Source organism: Danio rerio, chromosome 14, assembly GCF_052040795.2.
Source record: "Danio rerio strain M-AB ecotype USA chromosome 14, GRCz13ab, whole genome shotgun sequence".
Lineage (NCBI taxonomy): Eukaryota > Metazoa > Chordata > Actinopteri > Cypriniformes > Danionidae > Danio > Danio rerio.
The window spans coordinates 19,078,372-19,100,918 of NC_141034.1; the positions used below are offsets into that span (position 1 = coordinate 19,078,372).

General features: G+C 39.2%; 2 protein-coding genes and 1 long non-coding RNA gene across 44 annotated transcripts in view; 2 read left to right on the forward strand and 1 right to left on the reverse strand.

The window, feature by feature from the left end:
* The window catches only part of limch1b (LIM and calponin homology domains 1b), a 207,495-nt gene that overhangs the window by 61,317 nt on the left and 123,631 nt on the right, over positions 1 to 22,547 (forward strand). For all 42 annotated transcript variants that reach the window (XR_015507245.1, XR_015507248.1, XR_015507247.1 and 39 more), the window contains exon 2: positions 21,396 to 21,466. Coding sequence is in view for 31 of the 42 variants with exons in the window: in XM_087281245.1 (XP_087137371.1) it covers positions 21,396 to 21,466 (71 nt within the window). In the remaining 11 variants the exon portion in view is untranslated. The remainder of the gene's footprint in view (positions 1 to 21,395; positions 21,467 to 22,547) is intronic.
* Positions 6,013 to 8,846, forward strand: LOC147840811 (uncharacterized). Its single transcript, XM_087281325.1, has 2 exons — positions 6,013 to 7,750; positions 7,932 to 8,846. Exons 1-2 carry the CDS (start codon positions 6,146 to 6,148, stop codon positions 8,172 to 8,174), a joined length of 1,848 nt encoding a protein of 615 aa, XP_087137451.1. The 5' UTR covers positions 6,013 to 6,145; the 3' UTR covers positions 8,175 to 8,846.
* Positions 15,837 to 21,872, reverse strand: LOC147833920 (uncharacterized). Its single transcript, XR_015507342.1, has 3 exons — positions 19,793 to 21,872; positions 17,355 to 18,597; positions 15,837 to 17,124 (listed from the first exon to the last, which is right to left on the reverse strand). It is a non-coding gene; the product is annotated as an uncharacterized LOC147833920 (long non-coding RNA).

Below are 22,547 nucleotides of genomic sequence, written 5' to 3' on the forward strand. Positions count from 1 at the left end.
GTGTGGATAATGTCTGTGTGGATAATGGAAAACGGAGACGTCTGAAAACGGAGGCGGGGCTGCAGACGTTCGCCTCTCTGATTGGGGCTTTTCCTGAATATTAAGTAGCCTAACACGCACAGTTCAGTCCTGCATCCTCTCCTTGTAAGTTCAGACTTCGCAAGTTTGATTAAGGCTGCAGTCTCTTCTCAGTTTGATATGGAAAAGCAGACTATACCGAGGACACGGGTAAATCTTCAAAGGGAACAGTGTACTTTATAACTTCATTCACATCACCCTGGCTTCGTTGTTTCACTTTATCAACAATAAAATGTAAACATGATTTAAGGAACTGCCTATTTTCATTTTAATATTAGCAACTTAGACAGCAGACATGTTGAGGCGTCTTGCTGCATATATGAGCGTCATCTTCACTGTGTGGATATTTATAACAAAACGGAGCCGATAACAACTGCCTCCTTTCAATTTCAGTGAAAATACGAAACATCCCCTCTCTTTTGCTGAATATCAGTTTTAATAATCGATAATGGCCATTTTAAAAGTATAAAATACAATAAGTTTATACATTATAGGAAATAAAGGCAAGCGATCAGTCAATATACAGAATGTAGGCTACGTGGTTACATTAATCATTAACTTATCTTTGCGCTCAGCCAAAACACGTTACCTGAGAACAAGTAATAGATTCCAATGACCAAAGTCAGGGAATATGTCGTTAGATAAAGACAACAAGATAAATGAAATATCCCGTTTAATAAATATAGTGAGATTAGATCCAGCGGGAGATGCTTGATGAGCAGTCCGACTAGCAGAGCTCTCATCTGGGTAGATGGGCTGAGTGTGATTAAATGTTGAATGTGATGAGTTTTCAACAATACTAAATTGAAACTTTATTGTTTTTACATGGTTTAATAATTTTTTTGTTATTAAAATTGAAGTTCCTGTTTCAAAGCTTACAGATAAATGGCTAATTTGTATGTCATTGACACTTTTGGCACTTTTTTGGAGTATTTTCATAAGTTTTGTTTTTTCCTGTAAATGATTCAATAAATACCGTACCGTGACATTCATACCGAGGTATTACCGTACCGTGAAATTCTGATACCGTTACATCCCTAGTAACCACTGACGTCAATAGTAGGAAAACAAAATCTACTATGTCTGCAGTTGTGGAGACAAACTGTAAACGCTCAAATATTGAATGCATAAAATCTGCAAAACCATACCTGAGCACATTGCGATACTTCCACGCCGTGTGTGTATCGCTCCAAATATGCGTGCACAACCTGTGCACCTCCATTGTAATTAACGAACTTGCGCTCAACAGATGCAATATGTGTCATGCACCTGGAATGCGTTACACCCTACTCTGATTCTGTATTCATTATTCTGTTCAGTCTACGATGTATGATTAACTAAATGTACTTTTATTGTATTTTTTTGTAGTTTGAATCAAGGTAACACTTTATTTTGACGGTCCATTTGAGTATTAGTAGATTGTCTGCTTAATATCTGTTGATATTGTTCCTTTAACAAATTTAAATGACAATAAGGAACTTTGCAAATACATGTCAATTTACACTAACCTTAACCCCAACCCTAACCCCAGCCTAACAGTCAACTTATAATCTAATATGAATTAGTTAGCATGCAGATGCAATATAACTTAAATTCAACAAACGGACCATCTAAATAAAGTGTAGCCTGAATGAATATTTAGTTTGGGTTGGTCATATACATTACAGGACATACATTGTCAGTACATTTTTGGTTATTTTATGGACTTAGTATTTCTTATACAATATATTTGTCACAATCACCAGCCTGGTAGATTGCTGATGATCTACAAATCTGTAACAGAACTGGATTTCAAATCCCATCATGCTCCTCACACACACACACCAGTTCCAGTTTTCCCCCTGATTGCGCACACACACAGCTGGAAACAAATCATAGACTGAATACATGGACTACACACACACACTCATTGCTGAGTCTTGTTCACTCTTAACCTGTAGCGTTACAAAGCGTTAAACCTGTCTAGTCTTTTTGTGGTTTGATCCTTGCCTTGTTTTACCGCTATTAATTCTTTGCCTCTGTTTTGACTACGATCTTGGATTAACTTTATGCTCCTGTTTGCTATTTTTTGACCGTTGCCTGCCTGACTACTCCTACTAATAAACCGCACGTGGATACTTAAGTCTGTTGTCCAGCATCCTACATTACGGTATTGTTTTAGATTGCTAATACAAGTTTCAACATAAAAAGTTAGCAGAGCAGAAATAAGGGCCTTTTAGTCAATTTGCAAGTGGGAATAATTGTAAAATACTTGTGAATAATAAAATACAGGAAACTGTACTTAACAAATATTGTTTTACAACATAGCAATAGTGATGAAAATCTATATGACAAAACGTCCATAATAGCGGAAGTTTTCAGTCTCAAGTGTGTTTCCTGCTCTAAAACATTGCAAATTGTACTTTTTTTTTAATAATTATTTTTTAGGGGTTTTTCACCTTTATTTTTGATAGGACAGTAGAGAATTCAGACAGGAAAGCACTGGGAGCAGAGAGAGGGAAAGGATCAGCAAAGAACCCCGAGACGGGAATCGAACCCGGGTCGCCACTAGCACACTGGTGCTATATGTCAGCACGCAGTACCACTAGGCTACCAGCGCCGACGTGTACGTTTTACATTTTTAAGAGGACAATCTGTTGTTAATAAGCAGTAAATAAAACATTAGTGATATGTGCTCAGTGTATGCTGAATGATCACCATTGGTCACCATTGTAATATTTTCTAAACAGTCTGAAATGTTGGAATAGGATACTTGCTAATGTAAGGTTTTAAGTTGTTTAAATGCATGAAATAATTGCAGAAATATTATCATCTGAGGTCATTTTGGGTGTGGCTCTGAAGATCTGTGTGAATCCAAAAACAGAAAGTAGGGCAGCAATTCTCCAGCCTTCTCTAGTCCTCTCCCATCAGTCCTTGGGGCAGACCTGGATTTTTTTTTTCCTGGCCTCTTTTAATACATGTTCACTCTCTCACCATCTATTATTCATCTGAGCACAGAGAGTGAATCAACACAACATGTTTTATTCACGTCAGTCACACAGTGGAGGTCACTATAAAGTTTACTCTCCTCCCAGTCGAACAGACATCTGCTTTCATGGGAAAAGTTTGCATGTTGTGAATCTGACTGCAAATTTAAGAGTGTTCATAATTCATATGTTTATATCAACTGATATTAGAAATTATTTAGAACATGACTTGCATTTATCTTTGTATAAACTATGCAATGCTCATATTTTAGAATTAGAATATCTTAAGTAAGTATTCACAATTTAGTCAATATTTTCAATAATAAGAAAAAATGCACTCTAAGTGTGGTTAGTTCATAGCTTAAGCCTCTTTTCCACTGCAAACGACAAACGATAAGCGACTGACCGGAATTCATTAAGTTCCAATGGAGAGCAGTCCGGGAGCTGCGTGGAGTTCCAATCATCTCCTTATGCGTAAAACACAGATTCGAATTGAGCTGCGGATCCATTAAATTATTTAAACTTCTGTGACTAGACCATATGCGACCGGCCAACCGGATGTGGTGTATTCCAGTGTTGTACAAGTAGGTCCGTGCGCGCTAGATGAGAAATAGAAGTTTATTTGGTTATGTTTTTAATTATAAAAAGTCTTTATTAAAAACATCTGTTCATAAATGTAAGTAAGAAAGTAATAAAAATAAATATTTTTAATGTTGTCTCCACATTCCCTCCAATATTTGTAGTGGTCTATGAGTTTCTAGCATTCATTTCTTCATTAAACCATGTAAACGCACAGAAAATGAAGGCTCTTGCTTTTGCACTCCTTTATTTCGGACACTGCGAGAACAGCTTCTCTCCCATGGTGCACGACAACGCTGAAAATACTTTGCGACTGCCAGAAGAGGGCGTATTCCAACAGTCGTGTCCAAATGTCATGTGCAGTGGAAAGGCGGCTTTAAACTGTTAATTTGATCTAATCTAATTTTTATAATTATGCGCATAGTTCATTTACTTCAAGTTGCCACAAAACAGAAGTTAAGATTGTCCTTTTTTATCTGTCATGATGAAGATTAACTTCAAACAGTCTGAAATTAGAACAATATTGTAGAGCGGTTCATAATTCCAGCCTTTGGGAACTGATTGGATTGTTGGAAAATAACTGTTGCTAGCAAAATAAAAAAAGATTGACTAATGGATGAGCAGCAATGCCCCACACACTGATAGCCCCTCCCAAAAGACATTCCATGTGACCAGAAGTGAAGAAAAGATGTTTCAATGGGGGAAGAGAAGGCTATGATATGTCATTAAAGATTAAGGGCAAATTAATAAAAAAAAAAATACTATAGAACTAAATAATAAAGTGCACAAATATAATTTATTACAAGCACTACTATATACATTTCCTGACAAAAGTCTTGTCGCCTATTCAAGTTTTAGGAACAATGAATAATAATTTGACTTCTAGTCAATCATTTGGTATCATACATGGCTTATATGAGAGGTAAAGGCCTCTAGATTATGCTTATTTTAGCAAAATAAAATATGATAATGTCTTGATTTTTAAATAATTTAATCAGGATAGAAAGGTCTGACTTTGCTTAGACAAGAGTCTTACCACTTAACAGAAACAATGTATAATATAGAATAAAAAGTCATGTTGCAGTGGAAAATTAATCAATATTGTGACTCCCATCAGCTTGGAGGACTGCATCCATACATCTCTGCAATGACTCAAATAATTTATCAAAGTCATCTGGAATGGCAAATAAAGTGTTTTTGGAGGACTCTCAGAATTCACCAAATTTTTTAGGATTCATCTTCAATGTTCCTCCTTCAGCTTACCCCAGACATCCTCAATAATGTTCAAGTCTGGTGACTGGGCTGGCCAATTCTGGAGCACCTTGACCTTCTTGGTTTTCAGGAACTTTGATGTGGAGGCTGAAGTATGAGAAGGATCGCTATCCTGCTGAAGAATTTGCCCTCTCCTGTGGTTTGTAATGTAATGGGCAGCACAAATGTCTTGATACCTCAGGCTGTTGATGTTGCCATCCACTATGCAGATCTCCCGCATGCCCCCAAAATGAATGTAACTCCAAAAAATGATTTTTCCTTCACTAAACTTGACTGCTTACTGTGAGAATCTTGGATCCATGTGGGTTCCAGTAGGTCTCCTGCAGTATATGTGATGATTAAGATGCAGTTCAACAGATGATTCATCAGAAAAAATGACCTTCTGCCCTGTTTTTTTTTTCCCAAATGATCAAATCAAGTCAAGTTATTATTTGTTGCTCTTACAACTGGGATCGACAATAAGACGATGAGACAATTTTGATTTCATTGTGACTTTAGTAATTGTAAGTCAACAGGTTCACAATCCTTTTTAAATAAAGTCAATAGTAACTGAAAACAACAGATTTACTCACTTATTTAAAAGTACATTCAACTTAGCAATTTTTAACAATTTAACTTAAAAGTACCAAAGGAAAAACATGACCTAATATGTAAAGGCAGACCATTCCACAGACGGGGGGCTTTAACAGAAAAAGCCCTGTCACCTTTTGATTTCAACCGTGTTTTGGGAACAACTAGCTGAAACTTGTTTTCTGACCTGATTGACCTCAATAAAGTGTGCCAGAGAAGAAGCTCACCGTGTCACATCCGTCTGTGACCACCTGAGGGCGCTGTAGTGCTCTAGGACTTGTAGGCGCTACAGTGCCCCAGGAAAAGACTACATTTTCATACATGCCCCGCGCACACACCGGAACACCTACACTGATCTGTCATCACATCTGTTTTGTGTTACCGTTGATTATCTGGACTATATATTCTACCATTCCACCTATGTTTGTCATCGCGTCGTTGTCTTCCTTGTCTTCCTGCTCCTAGTAAGTTTGTTCCTGATCTTGCCAAAGTCTAGTTCGTGTTATCTGTCTTGTTTTGTTGTTGATTTGTTACTTTGTATTTTTGAGATTTTGTATTTTTTAGTCACCGTTTTCTGCACTTAACATCTATTAAATCTGCACTTGAATCCACAATCTTTTTGTTCCTGTTTTGCTTTTGTTTTGATCACGCCTAACGTGACAGAACGACGCGATCACAATATGGATTCAGCAGATGATAGATTAGTGCGTATAAAGCAGGGTAACCGCTCCGTTGAGCGTTATATCAAGGAGTTTTTGGAGCTAGCCCCGAAGAGCTCTCATAGTGATATTTTGCTTATGATGTTTTTTCGGGGAGGACTTTTGGATCCAGTTCGTTCCCTCATGCCACCGTACGAGGATGACTGGAACCTTTACCGCTTCATTGAAGCAGCCTTGTTGATCGCTGGCTCCCCCCTCTCTGTTGCCCTGAGGGAGGAGAACCCTCAGGAGGGAGGCCTGAGCGGAGGGCAACCGAGAGGGATATTTTCGGGGCCAGCTGATTTAACCAAGGGAAAGAGGAGAGAGGCAGGACTGGAGTTGCGGGCTTATCCGCGTCGGGCTGTTCGGAGACCACCCTTTTCGGAGCCTCTGGAGAGCCTTCTGGAATTGTGTGATAAACCAGTGTCCATCCTAGTCCCACAAAGCCTGCCAGTGTCAGCTCCAGTTCCAGAGCAAGCTCCTTCTCCAGATGACACTGCTCTCACGTCTAAAACCACCAGACGAGGGAGGCGCAGGAAGAGGATGGCTCCAGCCCCAGAGCGCCCGCCAGTGTCGGCTCCAGCCCCAGAGCGCCCGCCAGTGTCGGCTCCAGCCCCAGAGCGCCCGCCAGTGTCGGCTCCAGCCCCAGAGCGCCCGCCAGTGTCGGCTCCAGCCCCAGAGCGCCCGCCAGTGTCGGCTCCAGCCCCAGAGCGCCCGCCAGTGTCGGCTCCAGCCCCAGAGCGCCCGCCAGTGTCGGCTCCAGCCCCAGAGCGCCCGCCAGTGTCGGCTCCAGCCCCAGAGCGCCCGCCAGTGTCGGCTCCAGCCCCAGAGCGCCCGCCAGTGTCGGCTCCAGCCCCAGAGCGCCCGCCAGTGTCGGCTCCAGCCCCAGAGCGCCCGCCAGTGTCGGCTCCAGCCCCAGAGCGCCCGCCAGTGTCGGCTCCAGCCCCAGAGCGCCCGCCAGTGTCGGCTCCAGCCCCAGAGCGCCCGCCAGTGTCGGCTCCAGCCCCAGAGCGCCCGCCAGTGTCGGCTCCAGCCCCAGAGCGCCCGCCAGTGTCGGCTCCAGCCCCAGAGCGCCCGCCAGTGTCGGCTCCAGCCCCAGAGCGCCCGCCAGTGTCGGCTCCAGCCCCAGAGCGCCCGCCAGTGTCGGCTCCAGCCCCACAGCGCAGTCTAATGCCAGTTCCAGTCTGGCTTCTGGCCTTACCGGCGCCACCCAGGCTCCTCGCCCTGCCGGCGCCACCCAGGCTTCTCGCCCTGCCGGCGCCACCCAGGCTCCTCGCCCTGCCGGCGCCACCCAGGTTCCTCGCCCTGCCGGCGCCACCCAGGCTCCTCGCCCTGCCGGCGCCACCCAGGCTCCTCGCCCTGCCGGCACCAACCAGACGTCTAGCCCTGCCGGCACCAGCCCGGCTCCTTGCTCTGCCGGCACCACCCAGACGTCTTGCTCTGCCGGCCCCAACCCGGCTCCTCGCCCTGCCAGTCCCAGCCCGGCTCTTGGCATTACCAACGCCATCCAGACGTCTTGCCCTGCCGGCACCTCCCAGACGTCTTGCCTTGCCGGCCCCAGTCCGGCTCCATGCCCTGCCGGCTCCAGTTCAGCTGCCTCCAGTCCCGCCGACTCCAGTCCAGCTGCCTCCAGTTCCGCCGGCTCCAGTCCAGCTGCCTCCTGTCCCGCCGGCTCCAGTCCAGCTGCCTCCTGTCCCGCCGGCTCCAGTCCAGCTGCCTCCTGTCCCGCCGGCTCCAGCCCAGCTGCCTCCTGTCCCGCCGGCTCCAGCCCAGCTGCCTCCTGTCCCGCCGGCTCCAGCCCAGCTGCCTCCTGTCCCGCCGGCTCCAGCCCAGCTGCCTCCTGTCCCGCCGGCTCCAGCCCAGCTGCCTCCTGTCCCGCCGGCTCCAGCCCAGCTGCCTCCTGTCCCGCCGGCTCCAGCCCAGCTGCCTCCTGTCCCGCCGGCTCCAGCCCAGCTGCCTCCTGTCCCGCCGGCTCCAGCCCAGCTGCCTCCTGTCCCGCCGGCCCTCCTAAAGACCCCTGCCTTGTGTCCCCTAAGGGATCATCCATGGGTCATCCCTCCCGACCCTCCCTGGTGGTCCCACTACTTGGGACGGATTCACCGGCCGCACCCTGGCTTCCTGCTGGGGTGCCTGACCCACAGACTGACCCTGATATGACCCTCCCATCCCTTCCTTTGTTCCTGCTCCGCTCCGCCCCCTCTTGGAACCAGTCTGGGAGCGTCTGGAAGCCGCTCTTTAAAGGGGGGGTAATGTCACATCCGTCTGTGACCACCTGAGGGCGCTGTAGTGCTCTAGGACTTGTAGGCGCTACAGTGCCCCAGGAAAAGACTACATTTTCATACATGCCCCGCGCACACACCGGAACACCTACACTGATCTGTCATCACATCTGTTTTGTGTTACCGTTGATTATCTGGACTATATATTCTACCATTCCACCTATGTTTGTCATCGCGTCGTTGTCTTCCTTGTCTTCCTGCTCCTAGTAAGTTTGTTCCTGATCTTGCCAAAGTCTAGTTCGTGTTATCTGTCTTGTTTTGTTGTTGATTTGTTACTTTGTATTTTTGAGATTTTGTATTTTTTAGTCACCGTTTTCTGCACTTAACATCTATTAAATCTGCACTTGAATCCACAATCTTTTTGTTCCTGTTTTGCTTTTGTTTTGATCACGCCTAACGTGACACACCGATGTAAATAGGTGCCAGACCATTAGAACCTTTAAAAATATATAGCAATAACTGGTATTGACTCCTAAATTGGACTGATAATAAAGGAATGATAAAACTGAGATACTAGACATTTTTTTTGTCCTAAAAGCCTAGCAGCTGCATTTTAAATCAGCTACAGGCGTGTAATTGAAGCATGCAAAACTCCTGAATACAAAGAGTTGCAGTAGTCCAATTTAGATATAATAAAAACATTGATTATGATTTCCAACTCTTTAAAAGACAGAAAAGGTTTCAATTTGGCAATGTTCCTTAATTGATAGAAACTACTTTTGACGACTGAATTTATTTGCTTGACAAACTATAACTCCAAGACTTTTTGCATGACTGTCGACCTTAGGCAATGATGGGAATTTGTTGATGTGACCAAACAAACTGTTTTAAGTCATTTTATCTAATAATAAACATGCTTACATAAGCGCTAGCCAGGTCCTATAACAATAAATAATCTTCTAAAACTTACCTTTATTTTAAAGTTTATTTTATATGTAGTATTATCGTATTAAATTAGTCATTCAGACAGTCAAATAAAACACAACTGGATAAGAACATTTAATTATATTAACCAGTACTATCACAGAATAGGATTTAATTGGTATTGATAAAATCATATCATCCATACGTTAATTCTAGCTAAATAGTTTCACTCAGAAATATTATATTAGGAAATGCAAATGCATTAAATTACCTATTTTTCAGCTACTTTATTAAAAAGCTGCCAAATTGTGAATTGTGAATGATGAGCATTTCTGGATGCCAAGATTTTACAGTATCTTGAGTACTTCAGCAGTTTGTCTTTCTGTGCATTTGAGATTGGATGTCTTCCACCCCAGTTGCTGTCGTGGGAGAGAATAGAAGTGAAGCTCTTTGCATTGAGTGCTGAGAGCTCTTACTGTGAGATGGATGCGCCTCTAACCTTTGGCTGAACTGCATGGATCCTGGTGCTCTTCAGACAGCAAAAAGAAAGAGTGTATTCTTCCTCCGCCATACACTACTCAGCTGTCTGACAGAATGATGGGTGACCTCCCGCAGCAAGTGCTACTTATAATAAGTCATAACAATGACATGCGTGGAGTCATTTCATCAATGTCTTTGAGAAGACTATATGTAAGAATGCCATGAATAATATGTCCGAGCCATAGTCTTGCTCACAGTACTTCACCAAAATAGGACAGCTAGGTTTGAGTCTCTGCTTGAGGTCTTTTTTGGTCCCGTTCCCATTTCCCTTCCCAGTGCCATTTTGTCTGCGTGTCTAAAATGTCAAAATTGTAATATATTGTAGCACATTATTCTTATTTCCAAAACACACAAGGTGCCAGCTAAATGTGTGGGGTCTATTGAGGTGTTCATACTTTAAACATTCTAAAATATTACTACAATTTTTTGTTTAATTAACATTTAATAGCTGAAAAGGTGCTTATTTTATTGTTATTATTATAAATTTTGCATTGTGCATTTATCTGCTGAAAAAAAAATTATCGAAATTTAAGAATCGCTCTGCCTTTTCAAACTTTTTGCCCCCAAATGAGGAGTAAAAAAGAACTTTGAAGTGTACCATTAGGTTTTAGTGACGCTACTGGGCTTTGGTGTTGTACATATTGCACATCAACTCTTGACACACCTAGCTAAATATTGTTTAATTATTGTAATGGGAAGAAAATCCTATACAATAACCAAAATACAGGGGGGGAAATAAATATTAAACACGTAATGTGTTTTTTATTCCTAGCAATAACACAGCTAAAGGAGCTGTTGACATGAAATTGAACCAGATTTAGGTAAAAACCCAAACAATACAAACATACAAATAAAACAAAAATCTGCTAAATTTATTAAAATTTATTATGTGTAATAACAGTGGAATGATATAAAGAGAAAGCACTGAACTACTGAAATGTATTTATTACTTTATTTAAAAGGCTTTTCTTTGGTGATGGCAGCTTAAAGACACCTCTCATGTAGAGAATGAAATTTAGATGCATTGATCAGGTGTCTTTTTTTCACAAATTTTGATGGTTCTTCTGTGGGTCTCCTTTGTGTAATCTGGGCTTTAATTGGTTTTTACTATTGGATTCAAGTCAGGTTTTTGGCTGGGCCATTCTACAGCTTGATTTTCTTTCTCTGAAAGCATTTGAGAGTTTCCTTGGCTGTGTTTTGGATCATTGTCTTGGTGAATTGTCCACCTTGGTTTCATCTTTATCATCCTGGTAATGAAGATGTTGGACTGAAGCAGCTAATATTACTTTACAATGGCGAAGGGCAGAGGGTTGCTTAATAGCTACTAAGAGATTTTAGCTGCTGTCTGGGCTTTCACTGCCTTTCAACACCTTTCTTTCTTTATGTGTCAATACTTTTTTCCCTGTGTCATTTCATTTCATTACACATAACTATATTTGTAAACTAACTAGTTTTGTTTTCTTTGCATATATGGAATTCTTTGTTTGTTGCCAACAACTGGTGAAAATTCAATTCAACAGCACCTTTAGAAATATGTTTTCTGAGAAAAATGATGACGTGTTCAATACTTATTTTCCCCACTGTGAATGTCAGAATAAAGCGTGAAAAAAATCTGCACACTTTATCGTATATTGTTATCAGATTGTATTTATTTGTTGGAGAGCTAAAATGACATAATATTTACCCATATTGCCCCATAATTGATCTGCCTGATAAATATCATGGCATGCATCCCTACTGAAAATGCATTAGTTTACAAATTATGGTCTAGAGTAAATGTGTTTTGATATTTATTACAATTGTCCAAGACATCATATGTAAACAATATTAATCGATAATGTAAGTAATCATAACATGGTCAGTTGTTGGTGTTTTTCTTCAAATTTTATCTGAAAACTGCTTTGAATTATATTTATATAAATACGTTTATGTAAAAATCTGAAGAAAGCTGGAAATCTGTAACCATTGACTTTCATAGTATTAGTTTTTTCTACAATGGAAGTCAACGGTTGGCGGTTTTTAGGTTTATTCAAAATAGCTTTTGTGTTCAACAAAAATCTAACAAAATAAAACTCTACATTTTTTTTAAACCACTTCAGGCTGAGCAGGTAATAACAACCCAGGCTCATTCTGAAAACGTACTGCAATTTACATTTCTGCAGAGTGTCAAATACGTCCCAGGACCTACTTTTTTAAACTTTTTTTTTTAAACGTTTTTGCAAATCAACCAGAGGCCGCTGTGTACACTTTTTCAGATCTCAAATTTTTCTCTCGAGTGCTATTCATGCCTGCTCTTCTTGTGTCAATCCACCAGAGGTCGCTGTCAAATGACTGACTGACTGAATGATTGAATGACCGAATGACTGACTGACTGATCGACAGACCCACTCTCCTCCTTATCTAAACTCAACCAATAGTGTTTATTAAAAGCACAGATTGACTAGCACCTACCCACATTCCTAAACCCAGCTGACAGTGCTTTTTCAACAGATTTTACCACATTCTCACCCTGTTATTTACTCGTTTATTTTATCTTTTGGCTTCTGTTTTTGCCTTTACCCACTTTCTGGAACCATTCTTTGCTGGACTTAAACCCCGTCATCGTGGTCAACTCATCTTAAATCCGCCAACGTACATGGCGAGCTACTAGACAAACTGGTAACAGCAGGAAAGTCATCCATATGGAGGTGAGCAGTCAGCTGGTAAATGCGAAAAGGAACAGAGTCTGACCGCCCCATAGCGTTTGTTTTAAAGACAAAATGCAGCCATACTTACTTTTGGCTACATAATTTGCACTCTCCAGAAACATGTATAGGGCTGCATTTTCAGAATTAACCTGTGTTGAATAATGAGCAAATTTTTAGTTTTTCAGTGAACTATCTCTTAAAATTCTAACCAAATTATACTAAACATGCAAGGCATGCTTCATCATGCATCTGTGATGACTAAAAAAAGCTTTTCACTTTTCATTTCTAGCCACTCACGTGTTCCAATGAGAAATAAACTGTTCTCTAGCTGTAGTGGTGATCAGGATGGAGAGATTAGCTGCTAATTATTGAACTAAAGTGAATTAGTTGGATTATGGGCTGGCGGCCAGGAGTGCGCATGAATGATGGCCTTTTTTTCAGTATGTGTAGTAATCTGATTTCACAATTTCTGTTCATGAAAACTTATTCGGCAATTAAATATAGCTGGAAGCGTGATAACTGCTTGATGATGGTGTTTAGGCTTCAGTTTTAACCCTCTCCATTTTGTGTTCTTTTCAGTCTGGTTGTCTTGGAAAAGGATCTAGAGTTCACCATGGAAACAGGTCGGGTCTGTTTTGGTGTGTTTGACTGGTGTCGTTAAGTAATTTTCAGCTGGAGCAGGAATCCACTCTGATTGGACACACCTGTTGCCTTGAAGCTCCTTCAGAAGGTTAGCAATTAGTGTTTCAGTCTCGTACGCTAACATCAGCCCAGAGGTGCAGAAGTAAACCTTTGATTTTTTTGGATGCTGGTGAAAATCTCAATTGCCATATTTAACTTGTGAGAGGTTTCCAGGTTATCAGAGCAGGACGCAACATGACTGGGTAGTGAGGTCATGTTGTGTTGAGGGTATTTGTATGAAAACTGGTTTAGATCAGTAGTAAGTCTTTTCTTGTTTTTGTTGTTTACACTGTGTTCACAGTTCTCCTCGTAGGCGACATGGTGGCTCAATGATTAGCACTGTCACCTCATAGCAAGAAGGTCGCTGCTTTGACTCCCAGCTGAGTCAGTTGGCATTTCTGTGTGGAGTTTGCATAATCTCCACGTGTTCATGTGGGTTTCGTCCGTAGTGTATGTGTCTGTGTGTGAATGAGTGTGTGTGAATGAGTGTGTATGAATGTTTCCCAGTACAGGGTTGCAGCTGGAAGGGCATCCACTGTGTAACATGCTGGGTAATGTGGCGGTACATTCTGTAGTGGTGAGAGTTGTGCCTGGCTTTCAGTGGAGTGTAAACAAAAGTTATGTTAGACGAATTATTACGAAATAATAGAGATCATGTATGTTTGAACGCAAATAATAACAACAGTTTATTTAAATTCTTAGCTAATGTATAGCTTAAATTAACATTAAATAAAAATGTTTATTTATTCTTATTTTTATTTATTTATTTATTGTTCCGTCATTTATTTTCATTGTAAAATTTTCACTCATGTTCAAAAAAAAAAAAAAACTTTTTCATTTGTTTTTAAGTCCAAAGAGAAAAGTGGTCTATTGTTTGTGTTTTATTAATATTTTGTGCTGTATTTGGTTACTGAGCAGCAGTAAACAACACTTTAAAATTTAAGCGGTTTTCTTGTTATTTTCTAAACTAGAAGTGTTTTAAATTTAATAAATGCATAATAATGGTGATAACCTTGAAACCATGATTATTCTTCACACTATAATCGTACAACCAAAATCTTTAATCGTTGCATCTTTAATTGTTACCCAGTTTAAAACATAACATATGAATGTGTTTGAATATAAACCAAACCACTGATTTTGGGCCTTGAAATACAACATTTGGATATGCTTGTAAAAACGGCCACATTGTACAATGCACTGATGTTATGTAGTTTCAAAATACAACATATTTATGTTTTAATGTAGAAAAAGTCAACGTGGGTGTCTTTATGAGCACAAATACAGCATATGGGCTCTTATATGCTGTTGTGTCATCACTTATGTTGCAAGTCATATCTCTCCGGTCCCTCATTTGGGATGCTTTTCAAGAAATGGTCCCCATGACAAGCTAATTGAATAGCCTTGGACTAAGCCGAAGGTAAATGAACAAATTAATGAATTTTTCCCATTGTTGTGTTGATTACTTTTTATTTTGTTGCAACTACAGACTTAAGTCATGATACAAAACATATTACAATACTGAAATCATAATATAATATTATATTGATATGATATTATCTTGATATAATATTATTGTATAATTGTAATTTTTAAGAATATTTTAACATCAGAGATACGCATTGGCTAGTTTTTAGTTTAAAATGTCTGCCTATTACGATGTATAATTATACCCATCATTACTATTTATTTTATCATTTTAGAAATGTGTTACTTTAGTAGTGTTTTGTGTTTGCTTTATCAGAGTATGATTAGTATGGTTTTAAATAATGAGCTGTTGAAAAGCAGCTGTAAAGCTGTATTATTAATTATAACTAACCTAAACCCTATAAGTTAACCCTAACCTATTCTTTTTAATTGATTGTGCCTTGCAAGGGTGGTTTGTTGCAGTGCTGACTTAAGGACAACAGCAACGAAGCAAACCATCAACTAGCCATCAAAGTAGCTTAATATTCAGCTCTGTAAATATTCTGCACATATAATTATCTACGGTATGCACATACTGCTCTTGCTCACCGGATAAGCAAGTCTACTCAAATAATGCACCTTCAGGACATTTCTGTGTAGTATACTTGTTCCTGCTGCTTAAAATAGCACTACTGTGCTGTCATGGCAATGTAAAATGACACCTCTAAACGAGTTTACTGTCAGTAAAACTTTACAATCAAAATATGGTTATTTGAATGGCCTGTTTTTTTTATATTCTAAACAGATGAAAAATTTAAGCTAATTTTATTATATATTTTTTTTACAGAACAACTTTATATTATTTAATAAAATAAAACAATAACTATTACAACAAAGCCATTTCAATTTAGTTTTTCGGACAAGTGCTTTCAGAATTTTTGACTTTGGCACAGAATTTTCGTTTCATTGCATGCCTAGTAAAATGATTTATTTTTGTTCTAGGCTAGTACAGCACATCAACATTATATCACTCAAACAGAGTTATGATATATAATTATCACTATCATAATTTTACATTTCCTTTTCAGCTTTGTTTATAAATCCTTTAGTCAAATATCTAGAATTCAGACCATCAGCATGTACATACAATGAACCCAGCATGCTGTTATTCTCATGAGAAAATCTCTGGGCTGTTTTGTTTTTATTTTTTTTTTTAGTAACTTTACTTAATTTTCTCTGTTGTGCCAAACAGGAGCCCCCTGCCGAGCACAACAAAGGCGTGGAAGTGGTAAACTTGGACACGGATGCGTGAGAATGGGTTGTGTTATGTCATTAAAACGTCCGCCGGGATGCACAGTCGCAGAAAAAAGGAAACATCTTTTTATTGTTTAGGGAAACAATGCGGACACGCACCGGGATGCATTCCATGTGCAGCAGCAAAGGGGATGCATTCCACCGACTAATTGAGTGGCCTGGGACGACCTGCGCCGTTGTTTTTGATTGTGAAATGTCAGGCCTCTGCCAGAAGCTACTGTGTAGTTTTGACGGGTTGATGGGTCAACGTTGAAGTGAATCTATGAGTCTGCGGCTGACCTCTGCACCACAAATAGCTGGTGAAGTTGACAGTGTTTATAAACCCTCTAATTGGAGGAAAATAGTATGCTGCCTTTATGATGGACATTTTTGCCATAAATATTCTTTATTTGGACTAAGTAAAAACTGGTTGTAAATGGTTTATCGGGCTCACAAAGTGGTTGTGAAATCTTAAACAGGCCTATAAGTGCACTTCTGAACAGTTTTTAGATGTTTCATGTAGGTTCCCAAACTTATTCAAGGCATTCAGTGTTAAATAACTGAACAGAGTCTTTTTGCTCTATAACTAACAAAATATAAACAATAAATTACAATAAAGTAAATTGGTAAAACAAAATTGTATTATATTGTAAGCTTTTGGACACATCTGCCATTTTGGAGCTCCACTTTTCCATTTCCTAATTAATTGGTGATACTACAGTATGTATTCCTTCATTTTCTTTTCAGCTTAGTCTCTTTATTAACCATGGATCGCCACAGCGGAATGAACCGCCAACTTATCCAGCACATGTTTCACATAGCAGATGCCCTTCCAGCTTCAACCCATCACTGGTAAAACAGTGTATGATATATTGTATTTAATGCTGTTTATTTATACATATCAGGAGATATCAGTACATATCAGGCATGACAATGATTGGATATTTTAATATATAGAAATTAATAGGCACCTTTTTTTACCCCTTTTTCAAGATTTGATGCAAGTCTTTTCTGTCTCCAGAATGTGTCTGTACAGTTTCAGCTCAAAATACCTATCAGATTATTTATTATAATTATTTTGAGTGAAATAGATTAATATTGTTAGCACATTGTAGCTGTTTTTTAATGCAAAATACTCCCCCCATTCCCAATTGCGTGTCAAAGCCATGGAGATCGCTCTGTATTACTCATGTAGTGTGATGCATGTAGCCTTCACCTGCTGCATTAGATGTAGATAAACAGCACAGTGACAGACATATGAAGCTAATTTCTCTTAATACACTAAGAATAATGTTTAGATATCTGCTATGTTAATGTTCAAAATAAATCAGATTTAAGTCCACAAACCGGGACTGAAGCGCCTTTTATAATTGTACTGACACTTTGCAGTTGAGGTGATGAATTACAGTGATTTTACTGTCTACTTTATTAAAGGCATACCCTGTTTTAAAATTGTCTTAAACTTGTGAAACTCATTCTTGATCACATTCGATGATGGTTGATGATCACAGAAAGCTGAACAGATCTTTTAATCCATATTGCTTTGTGCACGTCCTATATGCATTACTACAGAGAATGTGGCTTAATACGTGGCTGTCAAGCAATTCAGTGGGCGGGGAAACCCCATTTCCTATGTCATGTTGTAGTGGACCTCAAAATGGGAGTGATTTGGTGTCACGTCCCCAGACAGAGAGGATCCAATTGTGAATGATTTATTTAATGAAAAATAAACAAAGTATCGAAGGATACTAAATGGCTGGAAGTCAGAGAACACTAGAACAGCATTCAAAACAAAGGATGCGGGCAAAAGAACAACAACGGACTGATGACGAGCAGTAACCACAAACTGAATAAATAGCCAGTGAAATCAGGATCAGCTGGTGGGTGCTGATTAAGTCAGCTGACTAGATAGCACGCTGTCAACACAAAAAAGGTAAACAAACACATACCCTTGCACACGTGAACACTCATGGCATGACACATAACATACAGAAGGAACACACAGACCAATAAAACGTGACATTTGGATTCTATTTTAATGTCAGAAAAGTTTTTTAAAAAGACTTATAGTCTTTATATCACTCCAGTATGACCATTGACACATTATACCAGGGCTATTTAATTACCTTGTCATGGGGGCCAGTTCTTGAAAAGCATCCCAAACGAGGGGTCGTAGAGATATGACTTGCAACATAAGTAATGACACAACAGCATATAAGAGCCCATATGCTGTATTTGTGCTTATAAAGACACCCACGTTGACTTTTTCTACATTAAAACATAATTATGTTGTATTTTGAAACAACATAACATCAGTGCATTGTACAATGTGGCCTTTTTTACAAGCATATCCAAATGTTGTATTTCAAGGCACAAAATCAGTGTATTGCTTAAGCAGGCTTGTTCTACATTTAGACACATTCATATGTTATGTTTTTAACTGCGTAACAATTAGAGATGCAGCGATTTCAGATTTTGGTTGTACGATTAAAGTCTGAAGAATAATCATGAATTCTTGGTTATCACCATTATTATGGATTTATTAAATTTAAAACACTACTAGTTTATAAAATAACAAGAAAACTGCTTATTTTAAAGTGTTGTTTATTGCTGCTTAGTAACCAAATAGAGCAAGAAATATTAATAAAACACAAACAATAGACCATTTCTCTCTGGGTTGCAGCTGGAAGGGCATTTGCTGTGTAAAACATATGCTGGATAAGTTGGTGGTTCATTCTGTGGCGACCCCAGATTAATAAAGGGACTAAACTGAAAAGAAAATGAATGAATGAATGAATGAATGAATGCACTGAAAGCCAGGCACAACTCTCACCACTACAGCGTGAGATCATTTCTACTGTGTGCGCCTGCATGGCGCAAGTGCGTTGGTCCGCTTGCGTGCCTGGCATGCATCCCAATATTTGCACATTTCCATTGGAAATAATGTACTTGCGTGCAGAAAAGACACAATATGTTAACGGCTTGCTGCTATAGTTAATCCAATGTGCGTGCCTATTGGCATAACTTTGTTTAGTTGCTGCAGCTTTTTTTCCATGCAACAGAAATGCAGCATTGAAAAGCCTTTAATGAATAAAGTGGGGTTAATAGTGAAATCAGCTAATCATTGCATCCCTATAAACGATATCAGTGCATTGTACAAAAGGCATTTTCTACAAACATATCCAAATGTTTTCGGCTGCTCGGGCCACTCAAAAATATATACAAAAAGTACAAAAAGTTGTAGTATTTAAGTGGAAATTGTGAAATGACATGCGAGATATAGATATATGGTTTTTGCAGTTCTTCTCTTAAAGTCTAAATTTACATTTTACAGTTACTAAAAGAGGTTTGTTCTTGTAAACAATAACCTCCAAAAAATAAAGAAATCAAATAAACAACTAAATAGATGTAGGTGTCAGTTTTCAATCAGTGTAATTTTTTTTTGCCAACACCATGCTGCCATTTCATACATTTCCTGTTAACTGAATTGAATATTGTATATAATGCAATAATGGTCAGGTGGATAAAGTATAGAAAGACAGTTCTGTGATGTCAAGCAGTCATGTTTACAACCAATACAATTAACAAGAACAAATCATTTAATTTAATATAAAGTTAGTCCAGGCAGCACGGTGGCGCAGTGGGTAGCACAATCGCCTCACAGCAAGAAGGTTGCTGGTTCGAGCCCCAGCTGTGTCAGTTTCTGTGTGGAGTTTGCATGTTCTCCCTGTGCTCACGTGGGTTTCCTCCGGGTGCTCCGATTTGCCTCACAGTCCAAAGACATGCGGTATAGGCAAATTGGGTAAGCTAAATTGGCCATTGTGTATGTGTGTGTGTGCGCAAGAGTGTGTGGGTGTTTCCCAGTGTTGGGTTGCGACTGGAAGGGCATTTGCTGGATAAGTTGGCGGTTCATTTTGCTGTGGCAACCCCTGATTATTAAAGGGACTAAGCCAAAAAGAAAATGAATAAATGAATATATTTAGTCCATTTAACTAAGTTAAAGGCAAACACCCAAAAATAAAAATTGTCATCATTTACTCACTGTTTATTTGTTTCAAAGCTTTGAGTGTATTTTTTTTTTTAATTATATTTTGAAGAAAGCTGGAAACCTGTAACCATTGACATCCATAGAATTTGTCTTTCCTACACTAAAAGTCAATGTTTACAGATTACAGCAGGTTTTTTTATTTTATTCTATTTTATAAAAGAAAGAAACTCATAATTCACTCACCCTCAAGTGGTTCCAAACTTTTATGAATAAATTTTCATTTACCCTGTAATAATCTATAGTGTTATTAACATTTATTTCTATATTAATCTACATGATGGCTAAATGTCTGCTATAATAGCAAATATACAGTATAGCTGCCTTTCTGAAATTATGAAAATCAAATCCTTTCAAGTCGTCCTCCGATATGTTTTTAAAATGATTAGCCAATGTGGTTTGGCTTGGCTGATAAATGGCATAATTAAGACTTTTTTTGACAGTTCTAAGAACACTAGCGGCTAAACACAGACACATAACAACTGTTTGTTTAACAATTTAGTCTAATGAATTATACTGACCATTTACTTTGAGAATAGCATTTGTTAAACACAACTGCTTACTATTTTACTGTTTTAATTTAGCTGTTACCCATTTTCATTGTTTCAATTCTTTTCAAGTCTTTGAATGTCCAATAAACATTTATTGGTAGCTTGTAGTGTATACAACTAAACTTTTGTTTTCAGCTGTATATTTTTTGCATTATTGGCTTTGTTTACTTGGCAAAACATTAAAAAAATATGTTTTTTTTATGGCAGAATTGTGTGTTTTAAAAGACTGTCCTGTGTTTTTGTGGTGTGTTTTGTCTGTTACCCCAAATCATATGACTGAAGTGTAAATTCTAGCTTAAATCTCCACCCAAGTTGTTCTTTCTGGACGCATATAAAAGAGTTTAGTAGAACATGGCTATTTTGACAAAAGATTGTAAAATAAACTAACTGTTTTATTCCGTAATAATTAAAGCACAATAAAACTGAATGCGTAACCTGCTTATGTCTTTTGCCTCTGAGGAAGGAAAACACAAGCAGCACAGAAGGTAAATCCCAAATGTCAGGAATAATTAGCACGGATACTCGCCTGAGAAAGAGATTTAGCCAGGATGACGGCTGCTTACGACAAGCCTGTTAGCTTTGTGTTGTCAGAAAGAGAGAGGGCGGCTGTTTGTTTATCCCCGTCTCTCTGAAGTAGTGGTCTGAAATAAGCAGTTGGGATAAGCTTTGATTTTGTCTGTGTCATAGAATGTCATTTCCTGTTGTGTTGTTGATTTTCATCTTCAATTTTCTCTCTTGTAATGCCAGAAATTGCTCTGAGAAACTCTGCTGTAAACTTCAAACTACACACTGGTGCTTTTTAGACCTTGTAAATCTTGCAGAAATAAAGTGTTGTGGCTGAGCTGGTGTGTGATAAACATGTTTGTTTGTGTGCGTTTGTTGCAGGCAGTGACCGGCAGGAGTTTTGCTGACAGGGACTTCAGAACAGGACTTGACAACGGCATCCTACTGTGCGAGTGAGTAATATTAATGCACATGTATATAGATACATTTAAAAAGCCGGCCATAATCATTTAGCTGTCATTATTTATTTTCTTTTTTTGTGGAACAAACATTTTGCACAAGTCTCACAACCCACATAGAAATATAATATATGGAATGTATGTAAGTGGCATATTATTCATATTTACAATTTGTTAATTAAAAATATGTAATGTATGTAGGGCTGGGTTATAATTCAATAATGATAATTATCACAATATATAATTTTTCGATAAAACGATAATGACAGTTTGATAATTGCCCCATAATATTTGCGCACTGTGCATAAGGCTGCACAGGCATTTTGCAGCCTGCCCCTCTGGATGCCGCATGCAGTATGCAAGTTTACAGCCATACAGTTTTATTTTTTCTTGAAGGAGTAAAAAAAAATAAGGTAAAAAAGGTTACAGTCACAAACATTGTTGACAAGACTTCAGTAGTCTTGAGCTACATAGTTTTTTGCAATCCGACTCAAAACAGAGCAACGTGCACTGGAAAATGTGCAGACGACTCGTGTCATCAAAAGCAGGCAACACCACGAACCAGTTTAAAACAATACCACCGTTATGAAGATGCTAAGAAATTACAGATCCAAACAAGTGTTTGTAAAGCAGCGTCACTACCCAGCAGTCTCATGTCATCATTTTCGAAAGACGTGCCTTACGAGAACCCGTTGTCTGATGCTCAAGACAAAATCTTAAAAATAATGACATATAAAAAATGAAGCAAATAAAGGACAGATGTTTACAACAACAGTGGATCATTAATTAATCATTATTTTCCACGAGAGTCTGCACAGGCCTATTTGTGCCAGTCTGTCAGACAAAATTTGGTTTTAAACACCTGCGACTATAATCTGCGCATAACAGGTTTTTTATGGATCCCGCAATATGCGATGTCAAGAGGGTGACAGACTCTATAAGTATGGTAAACTGCACACACTTGATTATGTAATGCATGGACGCGTCTCGCAGCGCAAAGCATAACTAAACCTTTAAATGTCCATGCTTAATCAGTCATCGATAAAGTCTATTGACTAAAGCGTTATCAACAATC

What these genes read in the sequence shown, in the direction of transcription:
- LOC147840811 (XM_087281325.1), top strand. Translation starts at nt 6,146, where the DNA reads ATGGATTCAGCAGATGATAGATTAGTGCGTATAAAGCAGGGTAACCGC. An exon ending in TCCATGCCCTGCCGGCTCCA is followed by an intron (nt 7,751 to 7,931) that starts GTTCAGCTGCCT and finishes CGCCGGCTCCAG; the next exon opens with CCCAGCTGCCTCCTGTCCCG.